Source organism: Camellia sinensis, chromosome 3 (genome assembly GCF_055761805.1).
Source record: "Camellia sinensis isolate YWXY chromosome 3, ASM5576180v1, whole genome shotgun sequence".
Lineage (NCBI taxonomy): Eukaryota > Viridiplantae > Streptophyta > Magnoliopsida > Ericales > Theaceae > Camellia > Camellia sinensis.
Window position 1 is genome coordinate 204,721,686 of NC_138963.1, and position 26,267 is coordinate 204,747,952.

General features: G+C 37.8%; 1 protein-coding gene and 1 pseudogene across 1 annotated transcript; one reads left to right on the top strand and one right to left on the bottom strand.

The window, feature by feature from the left end:
• Positions 1 to 26,267, top strand: part of LOC145823047 (uncharacterized) — a 247,351-nt pseudogene that overhangs the window by 185,161 nt on the left and 35,923 nt on the right.
• Positions 308 to 25,499, bottom strand: LOC114296833 (uncharacterized). The gene is made up of 6 exons (XM_082917372.1): positions 25,364 to 25,499; positions 24,822 to 25,228; positions 17,233 to 17,454; positions 2,922 to 3,260; positions 2,351 to 2,473; positions 308 to 635 (listed from the first exon to the last, which is right to left on the bottom strand). Exons 1-6 carry the CDS (start codon positions 25,497 to 25,499, stop codon positions 402 to 404), a joined length of 1,461 nt encoding a protein of 486 aa, XP_082773498.1. The 3' UTR covers positions 308 to 401.

A 26,267-nucleotide genomic window follows, 5' to 3' on the forward strand; every position in this document is an offset into this window, starting at 1 on the left:
TAATGACTTTAACGACTAATTATTTAGTCGGCAAAAGTATTAATTATCTTTCCCAACAAATCAATTGGTCGCCAAAATGGAAAAAACAAGATCAACATTTGGTCGCCAACATCCAACTAAATAAACCTTTAATTCATAATAATTCATCAAATCCATTCAATATAATATGTAATTTACAAGCATCATTCAAATCAACTGAATCATGAACATTCAACAAAATATAAATCATCCAAACTAAACATTTTTAATGAAAGTCATCAACTATTATAAGTTTTCATCCATAAGTAATTTCAAACTACATATTCCTCCCATTAAAAATTCACTTGTAATCTATATAATCATCCAAGTCACATCCATCTAGCATAATAATTTAAAACATAACAATTAGTTGTTATTATGTTTTAAATTGTTATCCATGCGCATCTATCAAAAAATATACACACTAGTAGTCTATCCAAATATTTTCCATACACATTCATCCAATAAATATAACTACTAGTCTTTCCAAAAATATAACTACTAGTCCACCCAAATCTTTTCCATACACATCTATCCAAAAATATATATTCCTTCCAAAAATGCTTATAGTGCCAATCAGTCATATACAATTTAGCTTTGTGCACGAGATAATCCATCTGTACCAAAGAAAATGAGAAATAATGTCAGGTAAATTTTTGTTGAAAATATTTGCACATAACTTTATTGTAAAATTGGACAAAAAATGTAAATTCTACATAGAAAGTAAAGGAAACTTTAACAAATTAAATGACTATCAATACTATTTTGTAAATAAAATATCATTCGTATATATATATCAATTCTAACTATTGTTTCACAATATGCCAATATTGACCTATGTTTCAACAATGGAAACTAAGTTAAAATAGTCTTTCTACTTCTGAATAGTCTATATGCTTTGGTTGAACTTTTACTTAGAGGAGGGCAAGTGTGAGAGCGAAGTGGAAGATACGAAGTTGGGATTATCAACACAAGCTCCAGCAAAACAACAAACCCATCTCTCTATTAGAAGCATATAACCAGACTAATGTATGTGTTTTTGTCTGAATAGTCTATATGTTTTTGTCTCTAGCCATCTCTACAACTACTGTTTTCACTTTGGGCTACTGCATGAAGGGGTGCAAACGTGCCTTTGTAGCTTGGAAAGAGGGCATATAATAAAACTTATGCTTTAATATGCAGATGTAGAATCTGAAAATCAATTCCCTCAGTAAAAGGTTTTTTCATTAGTCACACACTGAAGTGCACATTATTCAAAACTTATGTAGTTAAGAAGTTTACAATTCCATACGAGACTAATGTATGTGTGTGTTCTGTGTACATAGCATTATTCTGTTTCTGTTCATGTCAATTTGGTAAAGGAAGAAAAAATTATGATGCTACTGTTTCTTATGTTGTTAAATCACAAACAGAATGAGAAGACCATGTATCTTATAATTAGTTTACACATTGAAACAATACAATATTCTGGAGCATCTCCATACTAAAACAAAACCAGATCAACTGGCTGCACCATAACAGGGTCCATCCTTAAATATCAATGTCACAAGTTGAAAAAATCAATGATGGACTGCAACAAGTACACCTATTCAGTCCCATTCGGGTAATAACCTACAGGTTTAGTATGTAGAGAAAATTTAATTGATTGTACTTCAGCAATGATATGGACATTCTCAAAAAATTCAGCCATTGCACTTTGTGGCTTAACTATCACTACTTAACTATGATCCAGAATAATCAAATTGTTATCCATCATCATATTTTGCCACTAGACTATTGCAAATGCCAAAACTAGGAAAGTAGGTCATATCCAACAAACATAATGAAACCTTAAGGCCATGTTTGGCTGGCAGGAGTGGCAAGGAAAATGAGAATCTCATTCTATGTCTCTTTCATTCCTTTGTTTGGATGCATCTAAGAATGAGAATGTGATTCTTACAATAGTTCCCAAGGCAAAATGAAATTACCACACTAGTAAGAATCCCATTCCCACATTCCCCATCGAAATCTCACATTCTTGGAGGTACATAACTCATTTCAGAATAAAATAAATTGATGGTCCCATAAAATTTAAAATTAAATCATATTCCTTTAGAGGATTTATAGAGGATTCCTAACCAAACCAAACACTTAAATTACATTGACACAGAAATATATTATTACTAGTAATGGAATCACTGGTAAAAAGATTCTCATTCTCACTCTTTGATTCCTCCTATCATCCAACCAAAACCTATATGTAAGAAGGTGAATCTCAATTGCCAACATATGATATCCACAAAATACTAATCTTACTAATCCAAAAAATACATGTAACTACAACAAGTATTACCTTTGAGTCATCCAACCTGTACCATGCATCTGGGGCAGAACGAATGAAGCAATAGTAATGACCCAAAGTGGATGAGAATCCGATATGCACAACAACTGCATACAGATTGTACTTCAATTCGATCTATATGGTATAGAGAAAACAGAGTTTAGTACCTGTCCATCTAACAAAAACCCAAACAAAGATAATTGAAATATGCATTTTCTTTTCAAGTTTAACGTAATACTTAAACCCCACTAATCCCACCCTAAAAGTATCTTTACCACTGGATTACCAAAAGAAAATTTACTAAATACTCATGCAAAGGTATGATCACTCAATTAGTAAAAATATTTGAAGCAGCTAAGTTTTCTAAAGCCATTCACCATCAGCACCCAACAGAAAATGCAAATTACTCAACCATCATAATTTTTCAGATTAGATCATGAGACAGTTGCATTAGGACTTCTATTTATGAAGTTCATTTTCCTAACAGATCTTTCAACCAATGGCTTTGACATCAGTAACAAACTTACTATTTGATTATTTGTTGATAGAAATTCTCTAGCAAAATCAGAGCCCATATACTCACATCATTATTCTGATCGCCACCAGTGTATGGCAGCAAGTCTAGCTCTAGTGGGAACTCCACGTGCTTGTCAATCTTCTCAACATAGGAGCCATCATTCTTGAATCTTTTCAAGTGGAACGCAGCAACAGAAGGAGCCTGGTTCAATATAAGCTGCTTTTCTACTGACACTTTTTCTTTACGTTGTTCACAAGTGAACTTTGTCTCTGGATCTTCAATCTTTTCCACCTTGGTGAAAGATTCCAATGCACTAGGAAGAGTACCCACATTCTCAATCTCCAAACTCAGGTCAATCAAGGGCTCATAGGTGTCAGAAGAGTGACCACAATTGCAGCATTGAAGCTGGAATTCAAACACAAAAGCATTCAACAATTAAGAAACAATTCCAAATCCGTAATACATCTGTGTTGGCACATTAGTAGGGAATTCTTTTTGGAAAGAACCTAGTGATGAGAGGATATATATTTGGTTTGATTTATATATGGTTTCTATAACCTGTTCATTTGATGAACCTGTTCATTTGATGAGTGATTATGCTATGGACTGTTGAGTTTGTTAGTACAAATATCAGTGAGGTTTGCCTCAGGTTATTGATCCTATTTTGAATTTTTTTTGACTTTGTTTCTCTGGTCTTCTACCCACTATTTGGTTTCTCAGGTTGTATTGATGTATCCATTGAAATTGAGGACATCATCAGGTGGTTTTGGTTGGAGCTATGCTCAAATTCAAGCATGCTGACCTGCTTTCAGGGCAGCATCATTTGCATCCAATTTGCTGTTTGCCAGGAGAAAGAGGTAGCAACATCCATGTCTTTTGACTTTGGATAGCCTGAAATTCCTCAGTCACGCCTGCAGCCCAAGCTGGAGTGTTAATGGCATCTGAGAAACTATGAGGCTCAATCAGAGCAGGATCAGGAGCAGTAGAAACCAACAGTCACTGATGAGAGACTGATGCTTTAGGTCTGGTGACATGAGTAGTGCCAGCAGAATCAACATACCAATTTGTAGGACGAGAAACAGACTGAGAAGCCATATAGGTAGTGTAGGATGGAGAGGATGATTGTGTAGAAGAATTGTAAGAAGCATCCATACGAATCCAACAATCAATAGCTGTATGGTTAGGCTTGCTACAGATCTGACAAAATAGAAACGAACCAGAGGAAGAAGATAAAGATTGAGATTGTCGACCTGAGTTAGAGAATCGGATTTCCTCAAAATCGACCTCCTATTGAGGTATTATCTCCTCTACGAAACTGATTATGATTCCCTCGAGAGTGAGCAGATGATTGATTTTGAAACCGAGTGAGTGTGATATATAGTAATGGAGTAAGCAACATTGAGATCAAAATTAGAAGACTTAGTATCTGAAGCAACATGCAAAGCCCCATAACAGAGTAAAATTATGCAGGAGCTGTGGTCTTAAGTGACAGAAATTCTGCAGGAAGTCCATTCAAGGTTATGACAACCAGATATGCTTCATCAATTGGATATCCAGATAGAGATAAATGATCATATTTTTTTTTTTTTATCTGGAGCAAATATGCATCCATTGGTGATAGTAGGATTAGCCAAAGGTTTTCCAGAAGAATCAAGAATGGTCGTAGATGGAGGAACAGCAGATCCATCAACATAGCTCAGAAGATTCGTGTCTCTGAGTATATTATGGATTGGCGCATCCATACAATGTAATTCCTCATTGGTTGGAGAGACATTTTGATGAAGAGAATATTAAATTGACAATTTATGAGTTTGAAAGGAATAAGTTTCCAAAGCATGATGCATTTTTTTATGGTCATTGGTTGGATAGAACATTCAGTTAAGATTCACAAAGTTTAGATTGAAGACTCTAATACTACAAATTGGGATATGGACATAGACTGATTAGTGATTTAAATACCATATATGACATTATTGATTAAGAAATTATAACGAAATTAATCAACTCATACCAACTGCCTTTTGGCTTCCCAATAACCTAATCATAACACATAATTAAAATTTTTCCTACAATCTGTAATACATCTACTCCTCCATCAGCTAGTAAACACGCTATCAAGATTTGAGGACAAGATACTAAAATACAATTAGTATCTTGTGCCTATATATAAACAATATCCATTGAAACGAAAGTAATCATTGCCATTTTATTGGAATATTTACTTTTGACAAAACTAACAACCATGAACATAAAGCTTGCACTCTTTTTTCTTGCTATCAAAAAACTCGTCGAACATATTCTAACACTAATAAAGTAATAAAGCAAACCCTATAGCGATCCCGGGTTTACCCTTGTTGTATAGTGATCCGGACATGTGTCCGTGGATGTTGGTAGTTGTTTATTATTTTGTTTACATCCTTTTTACTTAGTATTTGAGTTATAGGATGTGTTGGGCGGATTTGTTTCAGGTTGGTTGAGTTTAGAAACCAAAACTAGTTGCCCAGATTTTTGGCCTGTCCGCTCGAGCGGAGGTGTTGGCGCTCGAGCGGGGAATACATCTATCCAGTATCTTGTTGTGCAGTGTTGTGAGCTCGAGCGTAGGGTTGGGAGCTCGAGCGGAGGCCCGGTTCTGCAAAAGTGCTGGGCGAGTGCATTTTGCGCTCGAGCGGGAGGTTGGCCGCTCGAGCGTAAGTCTGTGAGTGGCCGCTCGAGCGGGGTGTTTTACGCTCGAGCGGAAGACTGGGTTTAAATCCCGAAATTGTGACTTTTCAAATCACTTTTTCACTTTCTCTTCTCTCTCTTACTTTTCCAAAATCACCATTGTTGAGCCTCTCACTCTAGACTCTACCTTCTTTCTAGGTTTTGATCTAGTAAGAGTGATTTACTCACCTTTGGCCTTTATAAAAAAGTTGTTGATCGTCAAGGGCTTCATTTTAATCTGAAAATCTCGGGTTTTGGAGCACGTTGGGTTTTGTCGTCTTCTCCTTTGGGACTCCGAATTTGAGGTAGGGATAACCTACTCCTCTCTATGGGTTTTGTCTTTAAATTTTGGTATTTTGAGATGTTGGGCTTGGTTTGGTAAATTTGTGAAAGTTTGGGGCTTTTGTGTAATTTTACAAAAGTTGGGGGTTTTATTCATAATAAACCTAGATGCATGTTTGGCATAGAAAAATAGAATGATTGTTGAATCATTGATGAAAATGGGACCTAAGGGTTGAAATGGTAATTATGGAAAATGGCCTAATTACATTGTTTAATTGATTGGGATAATTAATTGGTGAGAAATGAGGAAATGAAATGTTGATTGAATATCCATTTGTGCATTTATTTTCTGTTTTAGAAATAACTGCTTTGGGCTATCGGTGGAGGATAGTCGAGATTGTTGTAGACAATGCATGATGATTAGGTAAACGGAAACTAATCAATGGAATGTGTCATGGAACTTGACGGTTGTTAGAATACATTAATTGTATGTATTGTGTGATTGTATATAGAACCAATGTGTTTATATACGTTATGTGTAGAGGAGGAGATAGGGGATGTACTCCGCGGTTTAGGGGAAGATAGGGGATGTACCTCTAAACCGGATAGGTATTGGGAGGAGATAGGGGATGAACTCCGTAGACAGAGCTCATATGCTTGTCTAGAGAAGTGAAGATAGAGCTCATATGCTTATCTTTGTGAAGTGTGGATACAGCTTGTATGCTTATCTGTGGATATTGTTGACGTACATATCTGTTGTAGAATGTGGATACAGCTTGTATGCTTATCTGTGGATATTGTTGATATACATATCTGTTGAGAATGTGAGATATAGTTTTTATACATATCTGTGGAAATGATGATAGAGCTAGCATGCTTATCTGTTGAAAAGGGGAAAATGAAAAGTAATTGGGACTTGTAAGTCGTTGACATAAATATGTAATTTATGTGATTGTATCAGTGTTGACCAACTATCAATTGCTAATGTTTTAGTCATTGTCCATGGTTGGTTTAGTGTATTTCTACTGGGCTGTGGCTCACCCTATATGGGAATATCATTTTCAGGTGCAGGAAGCATGCCACCTCCAAGGACATAGCTGGGAGGCTAGTGGCGGGCATAGTTTTGTCGTTTTACTTTTGATGTATTACATGTAATACTTATGTCTTGGAATTCTAATGAATGAAAGGAATGCAGTTAGTTTAAATGTAAATGCATGTCTTATCTGATGGGTTTATTGTTATTTTTTTGAGGGCGTTACAACTTGGTATCAGAGCGTACCGGGTTCGAATACTTTGGGTACGTGGGAAGTGATTAGGATCACAATGGGTTTGTCTCGCTTGATAGAGACATAGATGTAGTACCATATGCTATGTGTTTATTTGATAACATGCTTATGTGACTATGTGGGTATGGGATTTAATTTCTGGGATATTGATTGGATCCTTGAGTTTCTAGGAGTCTTGTTGGAAAAGCACTTGATCAATGCTGTTTCTAACCGGAACTCTAGTAACGTCTCGGGACTATCATTATCCGGAAATGAAATTCGTAAGTGCTTATGTGTTTATGTGCTTATGTGGAGTGAATTACACTTGTCCATGCATTAGGACGTGAGTGTTTAGTTTCGGCACACCTATGAATGTGCTAACGTTCTGTGTTGCCTTTATTAGGATGTCAGGACGAGGAAGAGGTGCTAGGCGTGGTAGACCTGCGAGGCAGGAAGTACCGTTACAGGGTGAGATTCCGGCAGTGCAGGAGGGAGTTGGGCAGGCCAATGTGGCCGAGCCAGTAGGTCAGCAGGCTATGGGTGCCTTGGCCAGAGAGATAGCAGGAGCTTTGGGTATTCTCAGAGCTGGGAATCAGGCAGCTGAGACAGGACCTTCCTTCTTGAAGAGGGAGTTCTTCCGGTGTAATCCGGACGAGTTTATCGGGGATCCTAAAGAGCCGCTTAAGGCAGATGAATGGCTCGAACAGACAACGAAGACGTTTGAGATGCTTGGCATCGAGGACGGAGCACTGAAAGTGACCTTGGCATCCTTCCAACTGAAGGGAGATGCGGGTCAATGGTGGAAGTACGAGAGAGCTCGTGTTGGTGGTACTTGGGAGGCGTTTGTGAATGCTTTTCAGGAGAGGTTTTTATCAGCAGCAGCTAGGGAGAAGCTGAGGGATCAGTTTAGCCGGCTTAATCAGCAGGGCTTGTCAGTGGCCGAGTTTGAGGCTACTTTTACCAGTCTGTCTAGGTTTGCACCTGAACTGGTGGCGTCTGAGGAACGCCGTTGCTATGAGTTTGAGCGGAAGTTGAGGCGGGGCCTCAAGTTGAGAATTGGTGGGTCTTATATTCGAGAGTATAGACACCTAGTGGATGCTGCAGCTCATATGGAGCTTATGATGCAGGAGGAGGATGAGGGTCAGAGAGGCTCCAAGAGGAGCCAAGATAGTCAGAGTGATGGCAGGAGGCAGAGGGGTTCTAACCCTCAGCAGTCGCAGGGTGGTGTTGCTAGATCGACCTTCCCAGTGCCGAGTGCAGGCTCCGGGAGAGGTGGTCAGGGGGATTTCACCTGTTACAAGTGTGGCCAGTTGGGTCACAAGGTTTCGGTTTGCCCGCAGAAGGGTGGGGGTCAGAAAGCTGCTTCTTCTTCAGCTAGACCGCCGAGTCAGAGTTTGGGCAGGGGGCAGCTCCTGACTTGTTATCAGTGTGGACAACCTGGGCACATGAAGAGGTTTTGCCCACAGTTGAGTGCCACTTCGGGAGCGTCTGGTTCTAGGCAGACGCAGGGTTTTCAGCCAGCTCAGTCTGTGCAGGCCTCAAGGGCCAATCCGGGAGCTTCGTCATCCCAGTCTGTGCAGCAGTCTTTTGCTCCGAGAGGTGAGCAGGTAGACCAGGGGCCTACGGGGCGCGTGTATGCTGTTACCGCGCAGGATTTAGTACCGGCTCCATCAGTAGTGAGAGGTACTTTTCTGTTTTGCAACTCAGTTGCTAATGTGTTGATAGACACGGGTGCATCTCATTCTTTTGTATCTGCTGCATTTGCATCTGTTTTGGAATTGGAATTAGCACAGTTAGCATCTCCTATTTGTGTGGTATCGCCTTTGGGTGGTGAGTTGATCCTGAAACAGGGTGTTAGAGGATGTGATATAGAGGTCGCCGATTATAGGCTTCTTTTTCCGTTTGTTGTCATGCCCATGAAGGGTTTTGATGTTATTTTGGGTATGGACTGGTTATCGTCATACCGGGCTGTTATTGATTGCTACCGCCAGAGGGTCACGTTATGTACCTTGAGCGGGGAGTGGTTCCATTTCTTGGGAGACCGGGTTGGTAGTGTTTTGCCACCGGGGTATGATTCGCGAGGGCGAAGTGAGCTTAGTAGTCTACTTGCCAGCTTTGAGAGTGGTGAGAGTGGTGAGACCCAGGTTGTATTGCCAAGGGTGGTTTGTGAGTATTCGGATGTCTTTCCCGAAGATCTTGTTAGTTTGCCACCTCACCGAGAGATAGAGTTCTCTATTGATTTAGTGCCTGGTACGGCGCCGATTTCTATGGCACCTTACCGTTTTGCTCCAGCAGAGTTGGTTGAGTTGAAAGTTCAACTCCAGGAATTGCTAGATAAGGGCTTTGTTCGCCCTAGTGTTTCACCGTGGGGAGCACCGGCACTCTTTGTTAAAAAGAAAGATGGTGCCTTGAGATTGTGTATAGACTACCGGAAGTTGAATCGGGCTACGGTTAAAAATAAGTACCCTATGCCCCGTATAGATGATTTGTTTGACCAGTTGAAGGGTTCCCGTTGTTTCTCTAAGATAGATTTGAGATCGGGTTACCATCAGTTGAGGGTCAGGGAGGAAGATATTCCTAAGACGGCATTCCGTACGCGGTATGGCCATTATGAGTTTCTGGTGATGCCATTTGGGCTTACCAATGCACCGGCAGTCTTTATGGACTTGATGAACCGGATTTTCCGGGAGTTCTTAGACCGATTTGTGGTTGTTTTCGTGGACGATATCCTTATCTATTCGTCTTCTGAGGAGGAGCACGAGGCACACTTGAGAGTGGTGCTTGAGTTACTTAGAGCCCATAGGCTGTATGCCAAGTTTGGGAAGTGTGAGTTCTGGCTGAGGGAAGTCAAATTCTTAGGCCACGTGGTATCCGGGGAAGGGGTGTCTGTTGATACATCCAAGGTTGAGGCAGTGCAAGATTGGGCACAGCCTAAGAGTGTGTTTGAGATCCGCAGTTTTCTGGGATTGGCTGGGTATTACCGTCGGTTTGTGAAAGATTTCTCCAGGTTAGCGTCACCGTTGACTAGGCTGACTCGGAAGGGAGTCAAGTTTGTGTGGAGTGAGACTTGTGAAAAGTCGTTTCAAGAGCTGAAAGTTAGATTGACCACCGCTCCGGTATTGATTATTCCGGAGAGAGGGTTGGGTTATGCGGTTTATTGTGATGCCTCACGAGAGGGTTTGGGTTGTGTGTTGATGCAAGAGGGAAAAGTGATAGCTTATGGCTCACGTCAGTTGAAAATACACGAGAAGAATTACCCCACACACGACCTAGAGTTAGCAGCAGTGATCTTTGCCTTGAAAATCTGGAGGCACTACCTTTATGGTGAGAAGTTCGAGGTGTTCTCGGATCACAAGAGTTTGAAGTATCTGTTTACACAGAGAGACTTGAATCTGAGGCAGAGGAGATGGATGGAGTTCATCGAGGATTATGATTTTGAGTTGCATTATCATCCGGGAAAGGCCAATGTTGTGGCCGATGCCCTTAGTAGGAAAACCATTAGTGATGTAGCTTGTATAGCCATCCGGGAATGGGTGATGTTGGGAGCACTTGGCGAGTTTGATTTGCTACTGGGCGAATCTGTTGAGGCTGCGGCCTTGTTTTCTGTTGTTGCGCAGCCTACACTTGTGGTTAGAGTGTTAGAGGCACAGAGAGGTAACCTTGAGGTAGAATCCCTCCGAGAAAAGATCTCCAGTGGGAAAGTTGAGAAGGGTTTGACGGTGTATCCCGACCAGAGTGTGAGATACCGAGACCGTTTGTTTGTACCGGAGGCTTGCCGAGAGGAGGTACTCCGAGAGTTTCACCATTCGCGCCTTGCGGTGCATCCGGGAGGTACTAAGATGTATCGGGATTTGGGTCGCCAATTTTGGTGGCGGGGTATGAAAAGAGATGTGGCTGTTTTCGTATCGAAGTGCCTTACTTGCCAGCAAGTGAAGGCCGAGCATCAGAGGCCAGCGGGTTTGTTGCAACCCTTGCCTATTGCCGAGTGGAAGTGGGAGCATGTCACTATGGACTTCGTTGTAGGTCTTCCGAGGACTCAGCGGGGTAGTGATGCTATTTGGGTGGTTGTAGACCGGTTGACTAAGTCGGCGCACTTTATTCCTATGCGCGTGAGAGATTCGGTAGATCATCTTGCCGATTTGTATATCCGGGACGTAGTGAGATTGCACGGGGTCCCAGTGACGATCGTCTCAGATAGAGATCCTCGTTTTACTGCTAGGTTGTGGCAGAGTTTGCAGAGTGCCTTGGGCACTAAGTTGACCTTTAGTACGGCTTATCATCCTCAGACTGACGGGCAGTCCGAGCGTACTATTCAGATCCTCGAGGATATGCTTCGGGGTTGTGTCCTGGACTTCAGCGGGACGTGGGAGAGGCACTTGCCATTGGTAGAGTTTGCCTACAACAACAGTTTTCAGTCTAGTATCGGTATGGCACCGTTTGAGGCCTTGTATGGCCGACCGTGTAGGTCTCCAGTTTGTTGGGCCGAGGTGGGTGATGCACCTTTGTTGGGTCCGGAGTTGGTTAGGGAGACGACGGAGAAAGTTGAGCTTATCCGTAGGAGGCTTGTTACAGCCCAGAGTCGACAAAAGAGTTATGCCGACCGTAGGAGGAGGCCTTTGGCGTTTGAGGTAGGTGATCATGTCTTTCTGAAGATATCACCTAGGCGAGGTCTGATGAGGTTTGGGAAGAGTGGGAAGTTATCCCCTCGGTTTATTGGTCCTTTTGAGATCCTTGAGAGGATTGGAGAGGTTGCTTATCGATTAGCCTTACCACCGCAGTTGTCCGGAGTGCATGACGTGTTTCATGTGAGTATGCTTCGGAAGTATGAGCCAGATCCATCACATGTGTTGGATTGGACTGATTTAGAGGTAGATGAGGATGCCTCGTATGAGGAGAGACCGGTTCGGGTCTTGGATAGGCGGGATCAGGTCCTGCGTGGCAAGACCATTCCTTTGGTGAAAGTCTTGTGGAAACATCACGGAGTGGAGGAAGCCACTTGGGAACGTGAGTTGGAAGTCCGTGAGAAATATCCGGACTTGTTTGTTGATGTGTGATCTTGTATTTAAATTTTACATTATGTTGAACTTAAGAGCTTTTATATATGTCTTAAGTTGTAAAACATTGAGAATGTTTTGATTATTGGAAGCATGTTTTGGAACTTGCCTCATATGGAAGTTGAAAGTGACATTATATGTGTTAAATATATTGTTGAAATTGGAAGGATAGTGCATAATGTTGATGCATGTTGAAAGTACATATGTTGTTTACATATTGTGATATGTCTCTTGTTAAAGGGATGGGATGACCGGTAATGGGTCGAATTGTTGAATGTTAAAATGTAACATTGTCTAAATTGGAGAAAAACTTGTTTTTGAAAACTTGTGTTTAATTTCGGGGACGAAATTCTTTAAGGGGGGGAGGTTATAGCGATCCCGGGTTTACCCTTGTTGTATAGTGATCCGGACATGTGTCCGTGGATGTTGGTAGTTGTTTATTATTTTGTTTACATCCTTTTTACTTAGTATTTGAGTTATAGGATGTGTTGGGCGGATTTGTTTCAGGTTGGTTGAGTTTAGAAACCAAAACTAGTTGCCTAGATTTTTGGCCTGTCCGCTCGAGCGGAGGTGTTGGCGCTCGAGCGGGGAATACATCTATCCAGTATCTTGTTGTGCAGTGTTGTGAGCTCGAGCGTAGGGTTGGGAGCTCGAGCGGAGGCCCGGTTCTGCAAAAGTGCTGGGCGAGTGCATTTTGCGCTCGAGCGGGAGGTTGGCCGCTCGAGCGTAAGTCTGTGAGTGGCCGCTCGAGCGGGGTGTTTTACGCTCGAGCGGAAGACTGGGTTTAAATCCCGAAATTGTGACTTTTCAAATCACTTTTTCACTTTCTCTTCTCTCTCTTACTTTTCCAAAATCACCATTGTTGAGCCTCTCACTCTAGACTCTACCTTCTTTCTAGGTTTTGATCTAGTAAGAGTGATTTACTCACCTTTGGCCTTTATAAAAAAGTTGTTGATCGTCAAGGGCTTCATTTTAATCTGAAAATCTCGGGTTTTGGAGCACGTTGGGTTTTGTCGTCTTCTCCTTTGGGACTCCGAATTTGAGGTAGGGATAACCTACTCCTCTCTATGGGTTTTGTCTTTAAATTTTGGTATTTTGAGATGTTGGGCTTGGTTTGGTAAATTTGTGAAAGTTTGGGGCTTTTGTGTAATTTTACAAAAGTTGGGGGTTTTATTCATAATAAACCTAGATGCATGTTTGGCATAGAAAAATAGAATGATTGTTGAATCATTGATGAAAATGGGACCTAAGGGTTGAAATGGTAATTATGGAAAATGGCCTAATTACATTGTTTAATTGATTGGGATAATTAATTGGTGAGAAATGAGGAAATGAAATGTTGATTGAATATCCATTTGTGCATTTATTTTCTGTTTTAGAAATAACTGCTTTGGGCTATCGGTGGAGGATAGTCGAGATTGTTGTAGACAATGCATGATGATTAGGTAAACGGAAACTAATCAATGGAATGTGTCATGGAACTTGACGGTTGTCAGAATACATTAATTGTATGTATTGTGTGATTGTATATAGAACCAATGTGTTTATATACGTTATGTGTAGAGGAGGAGATAGGGGATGTACTCCGCGGTTTAGGGGAAGATAGGGGATGTACCTCTAAACCGGATAGGTATTGGGAGGAGATAGGGGATGAACTCCGTAGACAGAGCTCATATGCTTGTCTAGAGAAGTGAAGATAGAGCTCATATGCTTATCTTTGTGAAGTGTGGATACAGCTTGTATGCTTATCTGTGGATATTGTTGACGTACATATCTGTTGTAGAATGTGGATACAGCTTGTATGCTTATCTGTGGATATTGTTGATATACATATCTGTTGAGAATGTGAGATATAGTTTTTATACATATCTGTGGAAATGATGATAGAGCTAGCATGCTTATCTGTTGAAAAGGGGAAAATGAAAAGTAATTGGGACTTGTAAGTCGTTGACATAAATATGTAATTTATGTGATTGTATCAGTGTTGACCAACTATCAATTGCTAATGTTTTAGTCATTGTCCATGGTTGGTTTAGTGTATTTCTACTGGGCTGTGGCTCACCCTATATGGGAATATCATTTTCAGGTGCAGGAAGCATGCCACCTCCAAGGACATAGCTGGGAGGCTAGTGGCGGGCATAGTTTTGTCGTTTTACTTTTGATGTATTACATGTAATACTTATGTCTTGGAATTCTAATGAATGAAAGGAATGCAGTTAGTTTAAATGTAAATGCATGTCTTATCTGATGGGTTTATTGTTATTTTTTTGAGGGCGTTACAAACCCTGTAGAGGCATATTAAAATAGCAAAATGTTCTTTTCATCAGGCTTCATAAGACCAGAAGCACAAAGAGGTTTACTGAACACTTTGATCAGCTAGCCCTTAACACATATTGTTAGTGGTTTGTGATCAATATTAATACTCTTTATATGCCACATTTAGTAGAGAAACTTTCATATATGTTCAAAATGAAAAGCCACACAAGTAGTGCTATCAAATATAGTTCAAACCAAGCTGCAACTGCATATAAATTGTTGGAATATAAAAGAGCGGGATCAGTATGACAAATCGCTAACTAACGGTACAAAAATGAAAATGGAAAAATAATACCACTAAAATGAGGAAATATAAACTTTGTATTGAATTTTGTTCTCAACTCAAGTAAATATATGGTGTTCATATACACTTTACTAAGAATTTTGTTCTCAACTCAAGTAATTTATTGAGTAAAGCCATTGTTAGAATCTATTTTATTAAAATTATTAAAAACTAGTTTGGAGAAAATAAATTAAAATTTGGAGGATGCAAAAACTAGCACAGACATTAATTCCTTTGGTCTGCAAGAGATAAAAGTTCAAACATCATCATTCCTAACTTTTATGATCATTTGTTAGAAGTTTAAGGAATCAGCAGATTGTCTCTTGCTACCTCCATTTAGATTTCTTCTTGAACGTTGGTCCAACTATATAATAATTAGTGTGAAGCTCAACTATCACACATTTGTGCTGCTCATAGTATCCTAAATTAAAGTGTACTTCAACTTTTTCTCCCAGACTGACTAAATATATAAAGATTTATGAGTTTTTCTGTCTATTAATAAAATAGTTGACAACATAGAGTTGCAGTTAGTGATCTTTCACACGTATAGAATATTAGATCACAGATAAAAATAAATTGGTAACTCTGACAGCTTGCCGCAATTTAGAATATTTTATCATCCATGCGAGTACTCTTGTGATCTTTTTGTTCTTTTCTTCTTGAACAATGTTCTATTTTTATACAATGACAAGTATACACAAACGGAAAAAATTAACTCCCAAGTACATAAAACTCCGGAGAGAATGATATGCTCGGGAAATTGGAATTTGACAGAGTTAAACTTTAACAGCATACAACCAACAAAAGCCTTTATAAGATATTTTTATCTAATGAACATTAAAAGGCCATGTTGATGCATTTCAGAGAAGTAGTCACTTGCAAATGAAAATACAAATAGCAATTATTTCTAGCTCGTTGGGGAAAAACAAAGTTCAATCCAGCTATGAGTTTTGTTAGTGGTAGTAGGGAGTCTTGGGACTGAACTTGCCTCTTGCTCAAGCAGTCACTTTGAAGTATAAAACAATATTTTACGGAAGTAAAAAAAACACAAAGATATTTCCCAGCAAAAGAAGAAAAAATAAAAATAAAATGCTTCTTTGCACAACAAAACGAGTTTCTGATTTTCTTCTGCTTTATGTTACAAATTAACTTTTGCTTGACCGTTCAACTTTTCCTTTCCAAAAGAAAACATATTTTGTTTCCAAAAAACTATGACTGCTCTACATATCATAGGTTTATTCAGAAATGGAGGGCCAGTGTTTTCTTTCCAATGCAAATTCTGTTTTCAACATTATAATGCAGGAAAGACAAATTTCCAAAATCAAAGGAAAATGATCTTTGTGACTGTCCTATAAAATCATCTCTTTGTGGCTGTCTTATAAAATAATGCATACAATCCCAGTCACAATCAAAATGATTTGTCCTGTAAAATTATTAAAAGCTAGTTTGGGGAAAATAAATAGTAGACATATATTTCTAAATTTTAAAAACCTTTTTCGCACTAAAAAAAGAAAACAATATTACAAGCTATCCAAGGAATCTCAACGAAATATTCTCCTTTTGAGAACAACATTCAGAACCTAACTACATTGTTTACTATCCAATGCTTGAGGTAAGAAATGTCAACCATCATTGTTTACTATCCAATGCTTGTTGAAAGAAAAAATTCTTCAAATTACTTCACACAAATCATGAGAAACAATTGATAGTGAATAATTTTCAAAAGTCATAAATTAAAATTTTGTTGCCATTTTGAAATTTAAATTAAAAAGTAAAACCTCCCTGGACATGCAAGATTATTTTCTAGGGTTCTGTAAAAGGAGAGTGTGAATAGGAGGACTTAATAAGTTAGACTTCCTGATATGTTTAATATATAGATCTTAAGTAGGTCAATAAACAAAGATATTAGCTTGAGCAAAACCAGATATATATCTCAGAGAATTACACTATTACTCTAACACCAAATCCAAGGCTACACAAGATCTAAGAAAACAAATGTAGCAAAACCATTGAGTGAGTCTGAGAAGCCTCCTGAAAACTAGCAAAATGAGGGGTATTGCCCAAAATCTGAGAAATAATTATCAAAGGGATTTACTATTGCAATCATAGAATCAAATTTCAATTCAAACAATCAGGAACACATGAGAATACATACACAATCAATGAGCAGCCATACATGCAAATACATACACAATCAATGGATTAGGGCTTTGAAACTAATGAGAGAGAAAGGAAAAAGAGGGCGAAAGTAAATTTTACCAGTAAAATCAAACCCATTTACGAGATCAAACCCATAAAGCTCTAGAAATCAAACCAGTTTAAGAAATAAACACGAAATTATTTAGTATAAATCATATAAAACCCTATAGCAAGTGTTGATAGTTGGGGAAATAGAGGAAGGGGGAGAGAGAGAGAGAGAGAGAGAGAGCAAGCGAGCGAGACAAAGAGCGCGATCGAGACAGAGAGGGAGAGAGAACCTGTGGTCTACGGCGGTGACAGTGGTGATTGCGGCTGTGGCGGTGGCGATGTGCAACGTACGGTGAGCGACGGTGGTGAGGGACTGTGCTGAGATAAGGTGGGGTGAGGTTTGGTGGTGATGTGTAAGAGAGAGGACTTTTGTGTTTGTTTAAACAGAGAATAGAATAGGGCGCGAATGTTAAAAGTAATTTCCCCCGCAAAGTTTTAGACCAATTTAGCGACTAAATTGGTTATTTGTCGGCAAATAACCCATATGGTACGACTAAAACTTCTTGTAGCTAGAACTTAAGTAACAGCGACTAAAATATTAGTCACCGAAATCCTTTGGCGACTAATTTTTTTTTCATCGGAAAAAATTAGTATACCACAACTAATTTTATTTTAATCACCAATCACCATGTTTGTTTCTAGTTTTTTAAAAACAATTTTTGGAAAAATATACTTTCTTATTTTCCATATTTTTTTGTTTTTTCTAAATGTTTTTAACATTTTAAATAATTTTTAAAATTTTTAAACACATCTAACATAAATACACTCAAAAAGTATAATTTTCGTAAAAAAAACTAAAAAAAAATCCCTATATACCAAAAATACAAAAAAAAAAAAAACTAAAATTTAGTATATTTTTCGTATTTTGTGTATTTATTAATTTTTAAAAATATTTTTTTACAATATTTTACTTTTTAGATACATTTAAGTAAGATACATCAAAAAAAGTAAAAAATACTTATGATTTTTAAAATATTCACTAAAAAAAACATGAAAAACAAAAAAATCGGTTTTCAAAAAACTGAATTTAGAAAACTAAAACCAAACACACTGAATATTTTCCGATGATCAAATCTCAAGGATGTTTAAGCAGTTAGAGCTTCTGACAAAGCCTCAAACACGTTGAAGCTATTTTAGTTAGTCAAACTAGAAATACTTAATGGCATATTGAGAGTAGAAAAATATTGTCTTCAAATTGGAGATGTGTGTAGTAGCACTTCATTTGAAAGGGCAATTTGTAAGGAAATGTATTATTGAAAAACTGTGACATGATTTTCAGTACAGTTGGCATCTATTTTTGATCATCGCCTTAGAAATAAGGAGATCCAATTCATAGCATTAATCATAATGCATTCTAAACCTTGTAACTTAATAAACGAGAGTGTTGTTGTAACGCCCTCAAAATTAACCCATTATATATCATTGACATGCAATATTTAAAGAAGACAATTTATTAATTCATTCATCAGAGTATTACTAAATAAAACATTACATGTAACATCGAATAAAATGCCCTGCAGGCTTACATCTTTCCAAGCCAACACTTGGATTCAAAAATATAAGTTCTAATCTCAATACAAGAAAAGCCCTAGGCTTGAATGTTTACATGTACCAATAAATGACAACTATTAACTAAAAGTAGTCTTCTTCAATTCAGAAGCCAAACCCTCCCAAGCTAAGTCCTTGGAGGTAGTTTATCACCTGAACCTGAAAATGATGTTCCCATAAAGGGTGAGCCACAGCCCAGTAGAAATATACTAAACCACATATAAGCAATGAATAAAGCAATAGTATTTGACAGATGGTTAACCAAGATAATCAACCACTTCATTTTACAGTCTCATGACACTATTGTCTAAGATACAATTTACTTTCCAATTTTATCAACATGGCTCAGAACCTGGCCAACCTACAACAGTGAATTACATATACCATATTCACATCCTTCCAATATCAACAAACAAATGAGACTCAAGCTCAATTCACAACACTTCATACTTCCAGATTGATACACATTTTAGTGCTGTATCAATAAAAACACTTCAATATAATAAGCACACATAAAAGTGATGCTAATGGAGTCCATCCCCTATCTCCTCCCAAACAAAATCCGGTTTAGAGGTCCATCCCCTATCTTCCCCTAAACCGTGGAGTACATCCCCTATCTCCTCCCACACAAAACAATGTATGCAAATGCAATGCTCAATCAATACACGTATTTTCTGTATCAATGCAATAGTCAAAGTTAATGACTTAACCAATGTGATTAGTTTCAGTTATTCCTAATCCACATGCAATGTCTACAACAATCACGACTATCCTCCACCGATAGCCCAAAACAGTTATTTCTAAACAGGAAATAAATGTATCAACTAACATAATTCCAACATTTTCATAGGTGAGTGATTAAACTAACCAACTACACCATTTACTCAATAATTTCTCCAATACAATGAATTTAGCCATATTCCCCAATTCCCTTAAATTAATTATACAAATTAATTTTAATATTACAACCAGAGTTTTCCCAAAAATTACCAAAGTAACCCAACACATCAAAATACCAAAACTTAGAGCAAAACCTATAAAATGGAGTAGGAAATCCCTACCTTGAAGAAAACAACCCAAAAGGAGAAGACAGAGATGATACCCCAAATACCAAAGTGCTCCAAATCGCCAACTATTCAGATTAAATGGAAGCCCTCAACTCACTCTATCTTTTTAATGAAGGATCTAGGGTAGGAACACTCCCTAAATGGATCAAATCTAAGAGAGAAGGTGAGTAGAGAGAAAGAGAAGTCGGACCTAGGGTTTGGAATCAAAATGAGATGAAAAAGACTGATCAAATCCCGCTGCTGTGTATATAAACTGGACAAGCTCGCTCGAGCGAAGACTTGGTCGCTTGAGCGATTAGACACAGAGAAACCACGCTCGAGCCAAGGAATCCTTGCTCGAGCCAACAACCCAAAAGCTCGCTCGAGCGAAAGAAAGCTCGATCGAGCGAAGAACTCAAACCCTCAGGTCTGTAACCAGACACACGCTCGAGCGAAGGAACTATAGCTCGAGCGAAGGATGAACTAACTCGCTCGAGCGAAGAAAAACTCGCTCGAGCCAAGAATGCAAAGCTACAGGTCCATACTGGACGTCAACTCTCGCTCGAGCGACCAAACCCCAGCTCGAGCGAAGAACCAAAAAGACATCTCGCTCGAGCGACAAACTACTCGCTCGAGCGAACAACCAAAAACCTGGACAGCAAGACTTGGTTTCTAAACCCAACCAACCTGAAACAAACCTGCCCAACACATCCTATAATTCCAAATGAGAAAAAAAAAGACAACAACAACAATATACAATGACAAAATCTACGGAACCTAAGTCCGGATACAATAATCAGATGGGAAAAGACCGGGGTCGCTATAGTTGTAGTGGTGAGCTAGTTTTAGCTTTAAAAGATTAGAACAACAAATTTGGAAGGCCATACCTCTGGTTGTTCTATGGTCCATTTGGAAGGGTAGGAATGAGATTGTGTTTTTGGGTACGCAACCTAATATGAATGTGCTTTGTGATCTATTTAAAAGTAGAGTGGCTTAGGGGGTTAAAGCAGCATCTCCAGATTCAAATGTGCTCTATTATAAGTTGGAAATGAAGATTTCCAACCCATGAGCAATAGTTGTAAAATACTCATCTTAACAAATTAATATATTAAAAATCAAATATAGGTAAGTATGAAATCAGAAAATAATATATATATTTATATATGGTCACCAATGTGGGAGAACGATATAAATAACTGTAAGGAACACAAAGTTTGAACCATCTCCAACAATCTATGCACAGTAAGAGAACTAGATGACACAATTTTCCCTAAATTCTAATCCAAATGTATATTATAATCTAAATTCTAATTCACATCCAATTAACTATATCAATAAAAAAAACCCAAAAACTAAGACTCAAAATTTACACTTAATTTGGGTTTTTACTTGCATAGTCGGTGATAAGACGACCTCAGATGATGATGATAATAGGGGGAAAGAAACCAGCGGCCTTACCACTCTTTGTAAGGGAGGAGTCGCCTGGGTGATGGATCTGAGGTGAATCGACGCTCTAGTTGCCAGCAAATACGAGGAGGTGCGGCGGAGGAGAGTTGTTCTGTGGCTATTGGAGAGGTGGTAAGAGAGGGAGGGAAGAAGAGTAGCGGAGAGGGAGAGAGACGCTATAGGGAGAGAGGCGCTGGTTTGATTAGGGATTGGTTTGGAAACAAAATATATATATATATATATGTGGTAATTTTACACAATTCGTGGCAAAACATTTTGGTCACCAATTCATTTTATAAATCTCTCCAAAATTTAAAAAGGCATTGTAGAACAAAATTACTTTAGTCAAAGAGAAAACAAAGACAGAGAGAGTCACAGAGTGAGAGAGACAGATATTAGGGGAAAAGAGGCAGAGAAAAGGGCAGAGAGAAGGCAAAATAGAGAGGACACACTGGGGTAATGCTCCAATAGTGGATCGACGGCGGTGCTCGATGGTAGTGATGCTCCTTACCCAACGACGATGGAAGCAAAGCGACAGAGATTCAATATCAAGAAGAGGGCAGGAATGGAATGAAAGAGACAGAGGCATGAGAGAATCGAAAGAGGGCAGATGCGAAAGAGAGAGAGAGTCACAGAGTGTGTGTGTGTGTGTGTGTGTGTGTGTGTGTGAGAGAGAGAGAGAGAGAGAGAGAGAGAGAGAGAGAGACGTGTTTAAGCCCTAACTCATTTTCATTTGTTTGAAATCCCTCTAGAGTTCCTCACCAAATTAATTTAAAAATCCCTCCAAAATGATAATAAATAAAAAATAAAAATATAATAATAATGATAATAATAATAATAAAATTAAACATCAACTCAAATTGCGCAGTATGTGTTCCCACTAAAAAAATTGAGTTTTATTACCGACTAAATGTGTTTTAGTCACCAAAAATGTATATTTGCCGACCAAATGAGGTAGTCACCAAAGATGAAAACTAAAATTATACTAGATATTTGGCGACTAAATTTCTTTTAGTCGGCAAAAGTTGGTATATGATGACTAAAATTTATTTAGTTGCTGAAAATAAAAATTTGGCGACCAAACTTTTGGTTGCCAAAGATAAAAGTAAATTTTTGTTTTCCATTCAGCGACTAAATAAATTTAGTAGCCAAAAGTAACTATTCAATGACTAAAATATTTATTTAGTCGCTGAAAATAATTTTTTGGTGACCAAACTTTTGGTCACCAAAGATAAAAAGTACATTTTTATTTTTCATTCAGCGACTAAATTATTTTAGTTGCCAAAACTATCTATACAGCGACTAAAATATTTTTTAGTCGCTGAAATTAAACTTTTGCCGACCAAACGTTTGGTTGCCAAAGATAAAAAGTAAATTTTTATTTTTGATTCGGCGACTAAATAATTTTAGTTGCCAAAACTATCTATACAGCGACTAAAATATTTTTTAGTCGCTGAAATTAAATTTTTGCCGACCAAACTTTTGGTCGTAAAAGATAAAAAGTAAATTTTTATTTTTCATTCAGCGACTAGATTATTTTGGTTGCCAAAACTATCTATACAGCGACTAAAATATTTTTTAGTCGCTGAAATTAAATTTTTGTCAACCAAACTTTTGGTCGCCAAAGATAAAAAGTAAATTTTTATTTTTGATTCGGCGACTAAATAATTTTAGTTGCCAAAACTATTTATACAACGACAAAAATATTTTTTAGTCGCTGAAATTAAATTTTTGCCGACCAAACTTTTGGTCGCAAAAGATAAAAAGTAAATTTTTATTTTTCATTCAGCAACTAAATTATTTTAGTTGCCAAAACTATCTATACAGCGACTAAAATATTTTTTAGTCGCTGAAATTAAATTTTTGCCAACCAAACTTTTGGTCGCCAAAGATAAAAAGTAAATGTTTATTTTTGATTCAACGACTACATAATTTTAGTTGCCAAAACTATCTATACAGCGACTAAAATATTTTTTAGTCGTTGAAATTAAATTTTTGCCGACTAAACTTTTGGTCGCAAAATATAAAAAGTAAATTTTTATTTTTCATTCAGCGACTAAATTATTATAGTTGCCAAAACTATCTATACGACGACTAAAATATTTTTTAGTCGCTGAAATTAAATTTTTGCCAATCAAACTTTTGGTCGTAAAAGATAAAAAGTAAATTTTTATTTTTGATTCGGCGACTAAATAATTTTAGTTGCCAAAACTATCTATACAGTGACTAAAATAATTTTTTAGTCGCCATTTGTGGCAAATTTAGCGACTAAATTTTTTTTAGTCGCCAATTGTTACATTTTTAGCGACTAAATTGTTTTTTAGTCGCCAATAATCCATATACCCCGACAAAAAATTTAGTAGCTAAATATTGTACTTTTACCGACTAACATAATTTTTGGTCGCCAATTCCACAACTTTTAGCAACCAAAATATTTTTAGTCGGCAAAAGTGGTCGCCAAAAGTGTATTTTCTTGTAGTGTTGTATTTATCTATTGAACCATCTGCTTTAATTTTTCTCTTGAATATCCACTTATATCCAAGAGGTTTACATCCTGTTGGAAGATCTACCAGTTCCCAAGTATGATTTTGCAAAATAGATTCAATTTCAATATTCACAGTCTTTTTTCACAATGGAGCTTCAGGACTTGACATTGCTTCCTTGAAGTTTTGAGGCTCATTTTCTAGCAGGTATGTCAGAAAATCTGGACCAAATGATTTAGAGATCCTAGCCTTCTTGCTACGTCTAGGTTTACCTGCTTTATTATCATTTTGGTATTCACTGCCACCTATAGCAATATCAAAAGCTCTTTTCTTTGAACTTGTCCCTTCAGTTTTCTTGCAAGGAAAAATGTGTTCAAAAAATGATGCATTTCTTGACTTAATAATAGTGTTTACATGCATATCAGGATTTTTAGATCTATGAACTAAGAATCTGTATGCACTACTATTATTTGCATAACCAATGAACACACAATCAACGGTTTTTGGTCCTATCTTAGTTGTTTTAGGACTAGGTACTGTCGCTTTGGCCAAACACCCCCACACTTTGAGGTAATTGTAGGTAGGTCGTCGACCTTTCTATATTTCATAAGGTGTTTGATTGATTTTCTTGTGGGGTACCCAGTTAAGGATAAAGTTAGCATACAAAATCGTCTCCCCGCACATGTTCTGAGGTAACCCTAAACTAATTAACATGGCATTCATTATCTCTTTAAGAGTTTGATTGTTTCTCTCAGCAACTCCATTTAACCGAGGAGAATAGGGTGCAGTGGTTTGGTGAATAACACCATGTTCAGAACAAAATTCCTCAAATGGTGCATCATACTCATCACCTCTGTCACTCCTCACTACCCTAACAGCTTGGCCAAGTTGATTTTTAACCTCAAGCTTATATTGCTTAAAAGCTTCTAAGGCTTCATTTTTACTTCTCAATAAGTAAACATAGCAATATCGAGTGCAATCATCAATAAAAGTAATAAAATACTTTTTACCTCCTCTAGTTTGAACAAATTTTAAATCATAGATATCTGTGTGAATTAAATTTAGAGGTTCAGTACTTCTAACTACTTTATTAAATGATGCCTTAATGAGTTTTGTCTCAACACAAATCTCACATTTATGATTAGAATCAAACTCTAAGTTTGGCAAACATTCTAAATAAATAAGTCTACGCAAAGAATTAAAATTTACATGTCCTAATTTACCATGCCATTAAAAAGAAGACTCAACAATATAAATAGAAGATGTGTTCTTATTATTAATAGCCAAATTTGGTACAACAGTTAATATATTGAGCTTAAAAAACCCATCACTCATGTAACCTCGCCCCACATACATTTCACTATTGGAGAGTACAACCTTGTCAGATTTAAAAACTAATATAAACCCATTCTGGATCAACAATGACCCAGAAATAAAATTTTTCCGAATCTCCAGCACATGGAGTACATTGTTAAGAGTGAGTTCTTTCTCCAAGGTCATTTTCAGCACAATCTTCCCTTGTCCTTTCACGGTTAATGTAGAGGAGTTTTCCATAAAAAGTTGCTCTCCACTTTCCGCTACTTTGTAGGTTATGAACATCTTCTTATCTGCACAGATATGGCGGATTGCTTCAGTATCCACCCACCACTCCTTGGGATTGCCCACCAAATTAGCTTCATAGACTACTGCAGCAAGATTGATGTCTGCCACTCCATTGGAAAAATAAAAATCCTCAGCTATGTTGGCTTATGCTGACTTTTTGCTCGAACTCCCTCCGTCCTTACGAACATGACAATCCTTAGCCCGATGTCCATCTTTGCCACATACAAAACACTTGCCTTTGAACCTCTTGTTGAACCCGTTGTTGATCTTACTAGTGGATCCTTGTTTAGGACCATTGCCATCATGCTTCCACTTTTTGTCATTGAATTTTGACACTTGTCCATGTTCCACAACATTTGCTTTAGCCTGCATAATATGGTTTCCTGACTACTTGTCGGTGCCACGGTTGTCTTCCACAGTTATGAGCTGCACTATCAGTTCCTCCAATTTCATCTCCTTGTGCTTATACTTTAGATAATTCTTGAATTTTTTTCCAGGATAGTGGCAAATTTTCAATGATTGCCGCTACTTGGAAAGATTCCCTGAGAACCATCCATTTCGCATGTATGTCATGGAGAATTAATCGAAGATCTTGAACCTGACTAATAACCATCTTGGAATCCATCATTTTAAAATCCAGAAAACAGCCGACAACAAATTTCTTTGTACCGGCATCCGCTGTCTTATATTTATGATTTAGGGATTCCGACAGTTCTTTTGCGGTGCTTTTAACACTATACACATTGTATAGTGTATTGTCCAACCTATTGAAGATATAATTCCGACATAGAAAATCACCATAGTTCCATACATCGACTACAACAACCACTTTGCCGGTCAGATTCTCCATTGTTCAGTGCTGGTGCTTTTTCATAAGTTAAGCGAGCCAAATTTAATGTCATAAGATAAAACATCATCTTTTGTTGCCATCTTTTAAAATCATTTCCATTGAATTTTTCTAGTTTCTCCCCATGATTTACCGATACTATTGGAGTCATCATTGGCACAACGGGTGTGAGGGTCGGAATACGAACAATCTCTGTACTGTTTGTTTCAGTAGTCATATTTATGACGAAATAAAAATGCATCAATCACAAAAATTTATACATAATTTAATTTACACACAAAATATACAAAAAA